The following is a 16,699-nucleotide window of genomic DNA, read 5'->3' on the forward strand; positions in this document are numbered from 1 at the left end:
TGGATCACCCACAGCTCCTTCCAGAAGCTGGAACTGCCAAGGATAAATGAAGCCTTAAGTTTGAGAGGGTATCCAAGTGATAATCATACACTCTCCTGTCGCGTGGCAAAGGCTACCATGGGAAAATTAGACAGGATGATGTGACAGAATCCAAACGGGGATACAGGGTGGCAGGCAGGGCATCACTGTGAGATATGATAACTGGAGAAACTTCTCTGCAGAAGACACATTTGGAGGCTGAGGAGCTGCGTGTCACAGGCAAGGCATTTGAAATGAAAACAAGGGTCACATTCACTAAATAAATTGAAATTGAGGAGAGTCTTGTAACGATCTCTACCTGACATCAAAAGAATAATGTCATATGTAAAATCTCACGTGATAATGAATTTGCTGCCTAGTTTTGTGAGGGTGCCTTGGATACATAGAGCCTTGATCTGCAGATGATAAACAGGTTGATGGCTGGATAGATGTTAATCTTGATCCCCTTCCATTTCTAATTTGTAGCTGTATTTATGAAGCCTTTGAAGGAACCCTCTCTCAGGTGATACAATGAGTCGGTCTTAATAATTCCAACCCTGCTACCTTGTCCGAGAGCAAAGTATAGTGCATCTTCAGTACTGCTTAGAGTTCCTTTCCACAAAGATAATCATTTCATGGCTCAAGTGAATTACAAATGCTAATTATTTGAGGATGCATTTTTGGTTTTGTTTCATTTTACAAAAACATATCACAATCATCTTTGTCTTACCAGACAGGAAGCACTACTTGCGGCCATCAGTGAAAAAGATGCAAACATTGCCTTGCTGGAGTTATCTGCCTCCAAAAAGAAAAAGACCCAGGAGGAAGTCATGGCGCTGAAGCGGGAGAAAGACCGACTGGTGCACCAGTTAAAGCAGCAGGTGGGGCGTCCTGCACGCCAGGTGTGTCTTGCTGGGTCTGGGGCCTCTGGGGCCTCTGTGCTTTCGCTGGGGTTTGCCATTCTTCACTGTCTCATGTCCATTCTGCAGGCTCACGCAGATACAACCAGGTAGGAGCAAAGCAGCCTGCGCTGTTGCTGAAACACCATGTTCCTGCTTCTCTGTGTTGATGCGCATGCAGCTGGGCTTGTGTGGCCTGCGACTGGCACTGCTTTCCTTTCTTTTATATTAGCATCATCTTCACAGAAATAGCTCTGGGCTCTCTTCCTTTCAGTAGTCTTGCATTTCTAATTAAATCCCAAAAACATCTAATTGAACTCTGGTAACCACCTTTCCCTTCCATCTTGCTCACTCTCTGGGCTCTGTGAAGAACTCCCTTCATCTACTTCCAAAAATTCCTTTCTATCTCTCCTTCTCTAGCTTTTTTTCTTCAGCTGTTCCCTTTAGGATCTTTCAGGGCAGGGGGCATCTCCCAACGCTAGTCCCACTAGACTAGGCTTGGAGACCTGTCTGCCATTATTCATTCTAATTTATAATCACCCGTTTGACCCCATTATTCTTTATTTCCTTCTCTCTAGGCCATGGAGCTTGTCTTAGAGAAAGGGAAGGGGTTTTACCTTTTACAGAAAGCTCTCTGCCTTGTGTGTGTGTGGAGCGGGGTGTGGGGGTAGGGGGAAGGTATATTCTGGAAGCAGCCTAGGTGGAAATAATCTTATCTGAGATATACTGGAAAACCATCCCTAAAGTCTATGGATGCTGTTTCTTCTCCATATATAAGTTGGGAAAAGCCCAAGGTGTAGCTCAGTGGCAGAGAGAACGTGCCTATTTCTGTGTTCTCTCCCCAACACGTGTGAAGGGTGGGGAAATCACTTATGTGTGATGAGGACTTTGGTAAAGTGGTGGTCAAATATATCCATTCAAAACCTTACTTTACAAAACCTTTTCAGCTCAGTGGTGTGCAGCCTCATAAGGTCATAAGGTGGCCACAGCATCTCGACTAGAACCTGTGGCCCCGAAACCTTCCATGGCACATGGTTACCATGTAGTGTCTACATTGGTTTGGTGTCCTGGGACTGACACTTTACCTGCTAAACTGAACTGTGCTAAAAATGAGTACCTGGGAATAAGCCTCCCCACCCTGCACAATGCCAACTCTTCCTCCTTCTCAGGAAGGAAAAGACATTCTTTAGGGGTGAGCTTGAGTCCATTTCCTATAGGACTGCGTTGCTGAAAGACAGAGAGAGACCACTGCCATGCCTGGGCACCTTCTCTTTGCAGAGGGAGGGTCTCAGTTGCTGCCAGACATTGGGATCATTCCACAGAATGGCATGCCTTGCTGTCACTGGCCCCCAGGCTCAGGAACCGCTTATTTCCAACCTCTTTGTTTGGGGCTGTGCATTTTTTACACTGGGGTTTCCAATCACTTGGGCTCAGAAAGTCCAGATAAGCATCCTTTGCTTTCCCCCAATTCCTTCCCTGAGTACATAGCACCCTCCCATCCTGCACCTAACCATTGTAGCTTTCTCCCACAGGTCTATAGGCCTAGGAAACAGCCCCCGTGCTCAAATATTCCGTGCACTTGTGATGCTGGCTACAGCCCAGATTTTACGGCCAAGTACCACGGGTCCAGCTACGATGCATACATGGGCCAAAGGTCTCAGGTCAGTCAGCTGCTAAGGAAACACACCTCATTGTGGGGTGAGCATGCAGAAGATCTACCTCTTATCTTGACTATCACCTCTTGTGTAGATTTCTAGGACTTGGTGGCCATGAAGTCTGGGACCAGAAAAGATAGCATCATTTTATGATATTCAGTATCATTTGGTGTGTTTTATCTTTCCCAGTGATTTCAAATGTGGTGGCCATCATTCAGGATCAAATAGCTTGGTCAGGCTAACAAGCCAGGAGAGAGGGGGGCAACATGTTACTACCAAATCACAGGGGCTTTCTTTTTTCTATCTCTTTGTTTTTCCCTGTACTTGGTCAAGTATGAGTTTTTAAGCTGTTCTTCTTTATTTCTCAGCCTCATAAAAATGCATTCTCAGATGCCAGTAAAAATGGAGGGAAACTGTACAGAGCCTTCATTCTGAAACAGGTTCAGCTTGGAGCTATAGGGTATTTGGATAGCCTAGCTGTGTGACTTGGTCTCTCACCTAGACTGAAGCAAAGTTGGAAGGGTTTTTATGAAGAGAAAGCAAAGGTGGAGAGCAGACTTCTAATGATATATTTAGCTTTGAAATCCTTCCTCCTGTCCCACCTACCAGACAGTGATAAAAATCCCACGTTTAGGTATCTTCCTTGAAAGTGATTATGACTAAGAAGATTGCTAATTTACTTGTAAAGTCCATTCCATCTCCTGTTTATTGAGTGTTTGCTGTGGTGTAGGCTTTGTGTTCAGGATCCCTCAGAGATTGTTTTTCCCCCTAAACTTCACAGCAGCTCTGTACATAGGAGCCAGAATTTTCTCCCTTTTTAAGTGGAGACCCAAGAGTGTTGAGTTACATAGACCAAAGACCCACCGCTGGTAGTATGTCTCAGGCTTAGATCTACCTGCCTCCTCCCCAAATGCATAAGCCCTGCCCCATGCAGGAAGAAGTCTGGGGAAACAAGTAAAGGTATATTTCTAGAAATGGTGAAGCTCCTATGCCTTCCACACCTGACGTAGTTGCTTAAACACCCATATCAACACAACGCCAGCCTAGAGTTCTCAGGCTTAGCTAGCTAGATTATATCATAGATAATGTCTAGTAGCTGTGAGCTTGCACCATGAGCTAGGAATGAATCTAAGGTCTTTTCATGTATTCACTCACTAAAACCCAATAACTGGAGCAGGGGATGATGCCCTTAGAGACAGGAATATGATGTCCAGAGAGGATGCGCAGGCATGCTCAGACCATACAGTCTTAAGTGGATTTTACCAAAGATATCCTGGCTTGAACTGCTTCCTTTGCATCCATTTTCTAGATTAGGCATCTGGATGGTTGTAGACTTCTCCCTGATCTTCAGTTTCTTCCTTTACCAATCAGGCTAATAAATCAATTAAAAGACTTGAAGTACAGGTATACAGCGTGCTGTGCATGTGCCTGGCACATAATGAGTGTTATATGTATATGCCCGACCTATCCCTCCTGCTGTTGGCAAGGCTGCCATGACAACTGATCATCAGCACTGCCAGTCCTCAGTGGTGCTTTAGATTTTATTATACTGCCATCACTGTCTGGTGTAGAGAGAAGACAGATACTGGCACCTAGCCTTCCTAGCTCCCTTCCCCTAACTCTCAAGCATTTGGAGAACATCAAGCAGACATGTCAAGTGCCCTAGACCCCAGTCACAGTCCATAATGCTCATTAACTGTGCTTGCTTTGTGGGTGCAGCCTGTGGAGATAGAGAGCAGCCAGGGATGAGGAACCTGAAATTGCTCTTGTTTTTCAGCTCTTGCCTGGCTGTGGAGAACATAGCTCTCTCAGAGGCAAAGATGAAGGAAAAGAAAGGAAGGTTAGGGAGCCAGCCGCCTCTGTGTCTGAACAGGTATCCAGGCCCAATGAGGTTCATGAGATACATACACCATATTATACAAACTTGCATACCATTTTGTTTGAACCATATTATACACTTAATTTATCTTCTACAAAAAGTCTCTCTACTGTCCAATGTATGTGTGCACATGAGCGCGCGCGTGCGCATACACACACACACACCCCTACACCTATTATGTTGTTTTTACTCATTAGTAGCCAACCAGTTCTCTTCTTCACATCAGGCTCTCTTCTAGGTGCTGGGGCTTCATCTGCTTTTCTACAGTGATGAGAAAGACAATGGCATTGTTTTTTTTTTTTATTTTGAAATTGATCAAACCAATATTCCAAGAGGTCAAATGACTTAACCACTGTCATAGGACCCTGTAGTGCAGAGCTGGTTTCCAAGGCTGGAGGAGTATTATGACTTAGCTCTTGCTTGGCTGAATACTGAAGTATGGTGGCCTTCTTTAGCTCTCCTAGGGATTAAAGAAAAGACAATCTGAACCAGCATACTCTTCATCTTGCACAGACTATTGGTCCCCTATTTCAAAGATGTCACCCAAGGAAGCCAATTCCAGTGCCTCAGCTTATGAAGGCGAGAAGGGCTTGTTTGTTTTCTTTGCTGAGAGCAGGTTCCCTATAGGTATTTGACTTGGCAAGTATTTAGTGAGTACCTCCTGTGTCTAGAGTATTAGACAATTTTGGAATATTAATTAGGATCTAAAATGAGTAAAGATGCCTTCCTTATAGAACTTAATTTTAATCATGGAATAAAGGCAGTAAGCAATAAAATTAGAAACTACAGGGTAAAAACAAAATAACATACAGACCAATGTAAGAAAGAACAGGAGAGTAGTTGATTGGGGGAGACTGGGGCCAGAGAGTTAAAATTAGGGTTAAGTGACAAGAATTTCCTAAGGAAAGGGAATCTTGAAAAAAGGTAAAGCAAGTAGGGAAGAATCCTTGCAGACTCTGAGGCAGGAATGTTACATGGAAGGGACATGTACAATCCTTAGGCAGGATTTGACTCCGAAAGCAGAGGGCAAGCCAAGAGGCTTCTGGGAGTGAAAAGGAGGTGATCTGTCAGAGCAGGAGCGTGGCAGATCTGATGGTGGTGGGCAACAGTGGAGTGTAACAGGATGGAGAAGGCTATGTGCAGGGAAGTGAGCTATGCAGGACTCTTGCTTAGCATCTGCTAAGAGACACCTGCTCTGGGCTAGAAATTCCCAATAATCACGAAGTAGACTATACTAACACAGCCCTAGAGCATAGCTAGGTCCCTCCACACATACAGCTCAGCATCCAGTGCTGCAGCCTCCAAGAACTGCCAGGGGTTGGCTTGTGAATTTAGAAGCATTGGTACTTTCATTAAAGCTACAGTAAAGACTCATGCCAGTCTAGCCTATCTTCTGAGATTTTCAGCTGATGCTGGAGCGAGGCCCCTTGGCTGAAGGCTCCTCTCTGCACTATGCCGACAGTCTGACTGCTGTAGCCTCCTTCTATCCTTCTATGGTGGTGGTGCCTGTGCCTAGAAGTATAGCAGGTAGGTGGTTCAGCCATTCTTTGCATTAATAAGCAGAAAAGAATCTTCCTTAAAGATGTCTCATTTTGTTCTCAACACCTTCCAGCCTTCACTTCTGAAATCTTTGCTTGCCACTGCTTGACATCAGGACAAAGACAAACCAGTATTTTTTCTGCCTTGGATATGCCCTTCCTTCTGCCTGTTATATGTTTCCCTCTTTCCTTTTCCTGCTCTTTTGTTCAATGTCAACTCAATGTCACTTCAAAGAAGACTTCTAGAACCTTCTTAACTGCATCACATTCTCCAATTTGTCCCTTTAGTCTATGCACGTGTCTATTTCTTTGCCCTTGTAATGGATGAAACTTGGCCTTACTAGTTTGTGACCTCCAAAAGAGAAGACCTTGTGATCTTCCATCACTTGCTGATTGCCTCTAGACTCATCACAGATGCAGACTTATAATAGTCTTTTATCAACCCCTTGTTGAGCATGTGAATGAATGAGAGGACCACCAAAGTACCTTTTGAAGTAATGGGTCACCGGTGGTTTCATATCCTCTTTGGAAAATATGGTTGTCCCATGCCCAAAGCATTTGAAAGGATGGCTAATCCGAGCCCTTTTCTTTTTTTTTCTTTTTTTTTTTTTTTGTCTTTTTTTTTATTCGATATATTTTTTATTTACATTTCAAATGATTTCCCCTTTTCTAGACCCCCACTCCCCGAAAGTCCCATAAGCCCCCTTTTCTCCCCCTGTCCTCCCACCCACCCCTTCCCACTTCCCCGTTCTGGTTTTGCCCTATACTTCTTCACTGAGTCTTTCTAGAACAAGGGGCCACTCCTCCTTTCTTCTTGTACCTCATTTGATGTATGGATTATGTTTGGGGTATTCCAGTTTTCTAGGTTAATATCCACTTATTAGTGAGTGCATACCATGAGTCACCTTTTGAGTCTGGGTTACCTCACTTAGTATGATGTTTTCTAGCTCCATCCATTTGCCTAAGAATTTCATGAATTCATTGTTTCTAATGGCTGAATAGTACTCCATTGTGTAGATATACCACATTTTTTGCATCCACTCTTCTGTTGAGGGATACCTGGGTTCTTTCCAGCATCTGGCAATTATAAATAGGGCTGCTATGAACATAGTAGAGCATGTATCCTTATTACATGGTGGGGAATCCTCTGGGTATATGCCCAGGAGTGGTATAGCAGGATCTTCTGGAAGTGAGGTGCCCAGTTTTCGGAGGAACCGCCAGACCGAGCCCTTTTCTAAATCTCTTTACCATATTCTGCTTTTGACTACTTCCAGTGTCTTGGATCCTTCTTGAGTAAAATGTCATTCAGATTCCAGATTTGGCAGAGAATTCTCATTAGTCAGGGACCCCTCCACTCCATCTGTGGCAACTTCTGAGTGTCTCATAAATCAATTTGCTGAGAAATACCTTAACTCCTCCTGAACAGCTGTCAGGAAAGCCAGAGGTGATATGCAGTGAGTTCAGAAATTCTAACTATGCCTGAAAATGCAAGTATCTTTATGATGCTTTTCAAGTGTTGACATTAGGTTGTTTCTAGAAGAGAGCCATGCAGGCAGATTAACTTTCCCTTTCTTGTTGCATTAAAAAAAAAAAAAAGATAAAAGATTAGACATAGTGTGGGAGAGGGGGCCATTGAGTCAACCTAACTTTTTTTCCCTCCCACTTCAGCTCCTTCACAAGCACACACCTCTAATGCTATGCCCCACCTTGCAAAAAAAAAAAAAAATCTGGCTTCCAGATTTGTGCAGTTTAGGAGTGGTTCTCAGTTGGGAATGAGTTTTGTTTCTTGTTTTTGGGGATTTTGGTTTGGTATGGTTTTTTTTTCGTCCTCTAGGGAGTTCTTAAAATTATCAGAAATTACTATCTTTTGGTCTTTGGTGTCTTGAATCCAGTCCCAACCCCCAACTCCTTTCCTTTGCCCTTGAAAAAAAGGACTGACTTCAAAATGATTAATTCTGAAACCATTGGATCTGCCTGCTGCTAAAGGGTTTTTGAAGAAAGCTTAAATCTAAATCTTACCCCCTAAGCCTTATTCCCAAATGTTTCCCTGTTGCTAAAGCACCAATAGGCACATCCTTGATGAAAACGCCTTTTTAAATGAAGGCCAGACACCATTGTTTAGTGAAAATTAGAACCAGCTTATTTCTCAGAACCAGTTTGAATGCTTCTGAGATCAGAGATAGATTGAGCTTGGGTTTTGTTTTCCTTTCCTCCCAGATCTGGGCATCGCTCTGAGCCATCAGGAAATGCACAGGTCAGTTGGGAGCAGGAAGGCGTTAGAGGAGAAGACAGGTCCACTGATTTGCTGCGCTTCCCCAAGAGTTGGCAGCGAGTGCCTATGTCTCTGAAAACATTCCCATGGCTATGCCAGGGCCATCACAGAATACTCAGTCTCCCTGCCTCCCCTGGGTTGAAAGTCAGGACTTTCTTCAAGGATTAGCTAAACAGATAGGACCATGAATGGCAGAGGCCACCCTGCAAAGGGTCCAGGCGATCCCCTCCTGAGCCTGGGATCCTATTCACAACTGGAGATGTACATGAGTAGAGGCATGTTGAGGGGAAAGTCAGAGTCAACTTACTGATCAGCCAGGTCTGTCCCCTCCCACTGAGACCAAGGAATTCTGTTGTCCACTTACATTTCTCTTGCATTGTATGTAGATGAGCATTATAGTTCATGAGGTAAGCACAGTTAAACAGCAATAGAGAAGCCCCCATGTTGTAGGGTTCCCATAGCCTCTTGTTGTGCTTGGACGAGCTCCAGAAAAGTTTGATTCGATCCCAGCATTGTAATGTATCACAGACCCACTCCAGATCGAATTGCCACAATGAAAAAGCATGAGTTGTTTCAGCAGACTCTCACTGGGTTAAGTTGTTCCTGGTCCCCTGGTAGGATATAGCCACATCTCTATCTTTGACTTCAATGCCTCACATGTGTCTAAAGTGTGTTCCAGAGAATTCAGTGTTTGGTTTTGAGGTGCCCAACTTTTAAAAGGCTCCTGTGTTGAAAGTTGCCATTACTGGTGAGGAGTTGACTGTAACATAAGGGCTCTGCCGTCTTGTAATACAATGGCCTTATTAGAACATTCTCAGATCTCAAGTCAAAGGTGAGCTGTTCCCAAGGAGGCAAAACCTGGTGTTACTATAAAAAAATTTTTGTTAATTTGTGAATATCCAGTACTTGGACAGGATTCTGGTGTGCTGCCTAAGCCTGAATACTTTCCTTCCTTTAGGCTGATGCCTCAACCCCAACACTCAGGGAATCCATTGATTAAGTTCACATCAGTGAATACTTGGGGGCCAAGTATTTTCTGTTAAATCATGCTTTTCTCTCCTCCTTAGGAGGGCATCTTCCCAGATCATGAAAGGGATTCTGGAGGACCACCTATGAGTCTGATCAGAAAATCATGTTGTCAACAGTTAGCTCTTGTCTCTAAGCATAGATGGCACACCTCTAATGTGGTTTGGTACTCTAGATTTGGAGATATTGACTTCATCCTTGAGCACTGATCATGTGTTTATGGTTTCTGCCACCAGGAAAGTTGATATTGGCTTATGAAAGAGACAGGAGGACCCAGGGTCAAAGAGTATTTGCAGAAGCAGAAATTTCAGAGTTGTCTGATGGGAGTTCATGGCCTGTCTTTTGTGATAACTGCCTGTATAACTTTGGATGCTCTCTATTGTGTTTCAAGGTTCCTAGAATAAGTATTTCTAGTTGTCAGTGTTTGGTTTTGGGGTTGCCCAACTTTTAAAAGGCTCTTGCATTGAAAGCTTGCTATCTAGCTGCCATTACTGGTAAGGAGTTGACTGTAACACAAGGGCTTTGTCGTCTTGTAATACAATGGCCTTATTAGGAGGTGGGGGAGGGGCGGGGGGTGGAGTAGGGCTAGAACCTCTTTGAAGAAAGTAGGTCTGTTGGGGGTTGCCCTTAAAATACAAACCTTTTCTGTGATGTCCTGTTTGCATCTTAGGCACTGGGAGGGGGCAGCTCTGCACTGTTTGTTCCCTTACCAGAAACGGAACAGCCAAGAGACACACTGAGATTGTGGACCAAGCTATTCTTTCCTCTTTTTAGATCATTTCTCTCCAGTATTTGTGACAACAATGAAGGGTTTAGCCTACTAGTTATAGAATGAAATATATGCTTTTTAGCATTTGCTCTTGGCTTTCTCCAGTAGAGCAACTTGAAAACAGCTTCACCAGTATGCTATCCTGCTCTTAGGAAAAGCAGGGAGCTGGGTGTGGTGGCATACTTCTGTAATCTGGACACTTGTGGGAGGTTGGAACAGAAGGATCGTGAGTTCCAGGACAGCCCTAGCCATATGTTTCACAAACAAAATAAAAATGAAATATGAATGAGAAGAATAGGAAAAAGAAAAGATAATATGTGCGTGGGGATTGGGTCTGAGCCGTTTGCCAACTTCACTTCAGTGATCTGAAGCTCCCAAATAGTAATATGTACACACCAGAGTAGTCAGCTTAGGGGACCAAACACAGAACCTCCTGCAGACACAAAATCTCTCACATCCTATGTCTCCTTCCCTCCCTTCCTCCCTTCTTCCCTTTCCCCTACTCTCTCCTCCTCCTCCTCTTCCTCTTCCTCCCCCCTCTTTTCTCTTTCTCTCTCTCTCTCTCTCTCTCTCTCTCTCTTATTCAAATTGCACATCTGTGCTCTATTTTTAAACATTTATTCTTTAAGTGATAACGCATGTTTTACCAAGCCTCTTATTGGATTAGACATGTTTGAAATCCCCTCAACTTTAACCTCTTCATGACTGCCTCCAAAAAAATGCACATCAGCCACCAGAGCAGAGCAGAGCTAAGAGAAGTTTCCCAAGATGTCCCCAAGTCACCAGACTGATTCATAGGGATCAAGAGACCCTATCTAGGGGGCTGGGTTTCTCAAGAGGCTGGCGCTTTGAAGAGAAGGTATCTGACAGTCATATTATGCTGACTTTGTGGGTCTGAAGGTGACACTGCTTCCGGATGGCTACAGGGCCCGTGCTCTTCACCATTAACTTTCATGTGAATATTTTAGCCTGGAGTAATGGTTTAGAATTCTTACATCCAACTTAGTATTGGAGTAGGGAATTTGAAACAAATTCCCCCATTTAAACCTTGTGGAACCTTGGGAACCAGGAGCAAATAACCTCCCTAGTGATACAGAGACAAAGTACTGGGAATGTTCAGGGCCAGTTATATGGGAGGATAGAAGCAGGTCTCAAAATAGACTGCTTGCATGCTCTTCTCTTCAGGGGAGCTGGTACAAAGAAGGAAAGAATTAGAAGATGGTAAAGAGCGAGGGAGAGCAAGAGAGAGGAAGAGAAACACAGAAAGGTCTCCTGCTGAATCTTACCGCTCATTCTCAGTCCCTGTGTCTGGCTCCAGCTGGCGCCTGTGGATTGAGGCTTCCCTGTGCAGACTATAGAGGGTGGTGCACCTCTTCCTGGATCACCAGACCACTTTACAAGACATTCCATCGGGACTTTGGGGGTTTCCTGAGATGTTGCTGCCTGCCTGCCTGCCCATGGCCAGCAGCGTTTTAATTGCAAGGTAACAGGTTTGGAAGACTTCTTTCTGGTTGGTTTTCCATCTTCTTTTTTGTCATTTGACATAATTAATTAAAAAAGAAAACAGGCTTCTCTTGATTCTGGTATCTGCCTCCCTGTCCCTGTCCTTCCCCTTCCCCCACTCTCTCTCCTTCCCTCTTTCCCTCCCTGCCTGCACCCCTCCCTGTTCCTCATAATTAAAAGTCCTTTCAAGCTGTCTTCACCTTATCATTTCAAATGAATGGGGGAAAAAAACCCAGCTTCCTGCCCTTGTGTCCTCCTGATGCTGAACTTCAAACTGGATGAAAAGCCCTTTTCACTGGCTTTGTGCTTCGTCCCTTCATAACTGCGTTCAAGTCACACTCATGCCACCATGGTTGTGTAAATCAGTCTGTTCTTTCCTGGGCTTCAGACACACACACTCATGCACGCACACACACACACATGCACACGCGCACACGCGTACACACCCACAAGAGAACTGTATGTAGAGCTGATCTAAATTCCTTGCCTGTTTACTTGATTCCTTCTCAAGAAGATGCAGATTGCTTTGTCCTTTGCCTTTGTTTCATTGTTGGTTTGTTTGTTTTGTTTTGTTTTTCTACAATAAGCCGAAAAGCAAATGTAAAATTTTTAGACTCATGTTTGATGGTGTTTTACTGCTCAGAGACTATGTTAAAATTTAATCATGGATTCATTGTGTTTCAAAAGTTCCTATATGAACTTTTCCATGGTAGAGAACATATAAATAAATATTTTGACATAGAAATAGCATATACTCATTAGAAAGCCTTCAAAAAATGTAAGAAAAAATCCCAAATTACTCATAACCTCAGCACTCAGAAATAACTGCCGTTAAGATTTAAAGTTTCCAACATTCCATGCTCTGTGCACATCTGAGTGAGCACACACCCCACTGCAGCATGAACATCTCTCTTATCTCTTTACACATTCATATTGTGTGTGTTTCCTGCGTCCCTGGAAGCCATCAGAAGCACATCCCTTTTCAGCATTCCCCTATACTGGGGATTTTACTTTGTTCCTAGTGTATGCTTTTTATAATCATTCTGCAATGAACACTTGAATATGAAGCCTTTTAAAATTATGTTTCTTAAGATGACTGCCCCCAAATTGAGTGACTGGCCAGGGTTGTTTAGAGAACTGAGAGATATCTCTCTCCTACAAAGACACCTGTCATTTGCTAAGGCTTAACCAACCAGCAACAACTTAATGCTGATCGGCTCTATTCTAAACACACACCATTATCCACTGAGGGCAGGATACTACCAGAGGTTCTTCTAATGCTCAGAGAGCTGAGAGAGACAATAGTGGAGGGAGGGTTTTCAGGCAGGTTGTAGGAAAGCAAGTATTAATTGAGCATGTACTATATTCCTGGGACTACTCTAGACTCTGAGGATGCTACAGTGAGCAAAACAAAACTCCTAACCTGAAGGAGTTTGTCTTCTAGTGATAGGGACATAAGAGAGAAAATATAAATGTGAAACATGAGATGTGGAGTAATGGTTGGTGTGGTAGGGAAAAAACAATTGTGCTATTCTCTGAAGAACTTCATGGTGGAGGCACCCTCAGATAGATACATTGAAAGAAATTTTATATTAAATAAAGGGTGTTCCATGTGGAGCATTGTGTGGAGTGGGAGCACTCATGTGGAGCACGGTGCAGGGAGGGAGCACTATGAATACACTTAGCCCGAAGGATTGAGTCTGTTCTGCAGTCTACTCCTGGAGTGCAGTTACTGAATTGACAGGGAGGGGGAGCCATAACCCTACAACACCACTGTTTAAATGAGATTTGTTTTGTGTGTGTGTGTGTGTGTGTGTGTGTGTGCGTGTGTGTTTTAATGTACACAACAACCTAAACCCTACTCTCTTATCTCCTAATACGGTCATTAGGAAATGCCTGTTGTATACAACCAGCCAAGTCTGCCTCCTAGTAATCCTTCACACAGTCTGGGAATGGAACTATGTGCAAAGGTTACAAGTTCAGATAAGAGAGAAAGCTCTCATCCCAGAAAACAATGAGAACTCACAAGAACGACACCTCAGAAGGCCAAAATACAGGGCTGTGAGTACATGTCCAGAAACCTCCGATTAACTGCTCGTCTTGTGGCTGCTTTACTTCCTTTTTCTCTTGGGCAGCCTCTCCTAAATTACAAACACAGCTTGCTGGCGGACCATCAACTCTGCCTTCTGTGTGCCAGAGTAAGAGAGAGACACAGAGGTCATAAAGCCAGGCAATGCCTGCTGTCAGGCTTCCTGGGCTTTTAAAATGGCCCTGTGGCTGACCTTTTTAAAAGTTTCAATGAGGGACTGGAAAGATGGCTCAGTGGTTAAGAGCACATAGTGCTCTTCCTGGGGACCCGAGTTCAGTTCCCAGCATCCACATCAGGTGGCTTACAACTGCCTGCAAATCCCAGCTCCAGAGGGAATCTCATACCTCTGACCTCTGTGGGCACTTAGATTCATGTACACATACTCACCACACACACACACACACACACACACACACACACTAAAATAATAGAATTAAATCTTGTTTCAGTGAACCAGGATGGCTCAGTTCATCAGGAAGGTCCTGGCAGACATGGAAATTTCAGAATATAGAAGCAGTCCCAGGATGTGGGGTTCTACTTCAGTTCTGATCTCAGTGCTCTGTGAAACTTGGACAGTGCACTTTACTTGTCTCTTGGTCTCTATGCCTGTCTCTAGGTGGGGATGGCTCACCAAACTCCCAGCTCCTCAGAGCTTTGATGGTCTGAGATTGTTTCAGCATAGGCACAATTATGACATGAGGGGCACTTGAAGGATGATCGTGACTTTAAGGGTGCCCAGGCAAGGGGAGGTGTTTGCTTTCATGGACCTGCCTGTTGAGTAGTAATGATACATCATTCCACAGACGATTAGCTCAGCTAACATTTCTTAAATAAACACAATGCCAGGCACAGAGGCATCTTCTTGTTTAACTTACTGCAATGCTCACAGAAATTGGAAGATCTGATATCATCACCAGGCTCTGTTTGCAGATGGGTAAAATGAGTCACAGTGTTGCTGAGCCGGTGTGCCAGTCCCGCTGCTCTGTACAGAACCTGAATCGTCACTTCCTTTCTTCCCCACCAGGATTCAGCTGTGTCTTTCTTACATCCAATCCTTGAGGATCTAGATCTCAAGGATAGTAGGGGGTAGGAAAGGATTCAAAGCTCACTCCTCTGGCAAATGTAATCTGGACTCATCTCCACCTGCTAATGGTTGAGAGCGAGCAAATCAACCTGCCTTCCTGTAGAATGGGTCCAGTGTTTGCTACCCGACTCACAGAGGAGCATTATTTAAAACATTTGCTGCAGGATGGGATTCTTAACAGCTGTGAGGGCTCTACAGCTGTGTGGAATATTAGTCTTAGTCCTAAAATGTGAAGGTGGAGCTGCGCTGTGCATCTACAGAATGTAAGGCTGTGTTTGTAGGATGGTGAGCCCAGCCTCTAATTAGCGTCTCAACATAAGCCAAAGGCCACTTAACTGTTCTCTGACCAAGGAGGAATTTGAGTATGAGCATTTATAAATAGATCCATGTATTCTGGTTTTGGGGTGCCAGGCCATGAATTATCAGCAGTACCATAAATGAAGCAAAGAGAACACACATTATTATTATTATTATTATTATTATTATTATTATTATTATTATTTTAAAGAACCCAGATTAGTATGGCCCTTTCCCTTCTGGCAAAGGAATGTTCATCTCTCCTACCCCTGATCATATTTTGTGTCCAGGCAGTGAGAGGCCTATTGGGCCAAGGCCTTCTGAGGTCTCTTGAGCTGGGATTTGGCTTGCAGGAAGAGCCTGGAGTTCCTAGGCTTTCTAGTGATGCAACCCTTGGTGAGGCAGGGGAGCGAAGAGTTGTTGTTTTGGAGAGTGAAGTGAGATCGCTAAGGGTTTGGTTTTTTTTTTTTTTATGAAGCTGGGACACTCAAGTGTTGCTGATTTATCTTAATAGTCGATGCTATGAGCAAATGTCCCAGTTGTCTCTTTGTGCTTTTGGCAAGTATAGATACGAAATGTAGTGGAACAAACCCAACCAAAGCTGCTAGCCCAATGTTTAGGAGTCTTAATCTTCCCTGCTTTAAATATAGGTTTAGAATTGCTTCTAGAGCCTTCCAAGCTGCAGGTGGACAGACCACTCTGGCTGGAGACAAAGAGGGTTCCATCACCAAGCTTTCTGTTTCTAGAACAACTTGCTTAGACTTGCAAAGACTCAGCCATACTTTATACTTACAGTAGTTGGTGCCTTGAAATCAGTTTCCAGTTCTGGATCGTGGGTGTGATTTCTATGTAAAGAAACTTTCTTTTGTCACAGGAGGAGCCCTCAGCTCGTCCTACACATGATAAGGACTCTCAGAGGACACAGTGACAACAGTCCCTGAGTCAGCACTGGAATGAGACCATGCTAAGCTCAGGGCCTTAGAAGTTGGAATATAAATTATGTCAAAGCCATGTTCAGTGTTATAACATGTGCTAACTCCTATTAGATATGGATTCGTTCTCATGGCTTAATTTGGCATATTGAATCCATTCTTCAGATTCTCTTTGGGGACAGGAAAGGAAATACACAACTCCACTATAATTTTTCTTTTGTTTCTTTAGAATGGGACATAATTTTTTATTGTTAGCTGGTGGAAACTGGTGAATCACAGCCAACTATGGCTCACCCCCACAGGAGGAAAGTATCAGGCTATGACTGAGAATATAGTCTTTGAAACAAACCAGAATATCTGAGTTTTGAAATTTCTTCCCACTTAAAAAAAAAAAAAAAAAAAAAGACCAAGCTGTTGAAAAAATGAAGGTTCTTACCGAAGACCAAAAGAGTGGAGGAAGCAGAAAGCTATGGCTTATCTGAGGAACATATTTGAAGGCTATGTGATGAGTCTACTTAATGGCAACTCCATGAGAACAGAGGAAGTCAGCCAGGAGCAGAGAGAGTAGCCTACTGACCTTGGTCTTTGCTTCTTCCAATGAAAGGGCCCAAAGCTGGCTGTAAGCCCAGCATTCCACACTCCTGAACCAGGTCATTCACTTAAGCATCACCTCAGGCACTTCCTATCATTTTGTTCCAACTCCTGGTGTTGACTCCACAAGAGAAAAAAAAAAAAAAG

At 43.8% G+C, this 16,699-nt stretch overlaps 1 protein-coding gene across 1 annotated transcript in view; it reads left to right on the top strand.

Annotated features, from left to right (window-relative positions):
• Erc2 (ELKS/RAB6-interacting/CAST family member 2) overlaps positions 1-16,699 on the top strand; it is an 841,184-nt gene that overhangs the window by 635,792 nt on the left and 188,693 nt on the right. The window contains 1 exon segment of the mRNA XM_052190312.1: positions 752-920. Within this exon segment, the coding sequence (XP_052046272.1) occupies positions 752-920 (169 nt within the window).

The sequence above is a fragment of the Apodemus sylvaticus genome, chromosome 8, assembly GCF_947179515.1.
Source record: "Apodemus sylvaticus chromosome 8, mApoSyl1.1, whole genome shotgun sequence".
NCBI classification, from domain to species: domain Eukaryota; kingdom Metazoa; phylum Chordata; class Mammalia; order Rodentia; family Muridae; genus Apodemus; species Apodemus sylvaticus.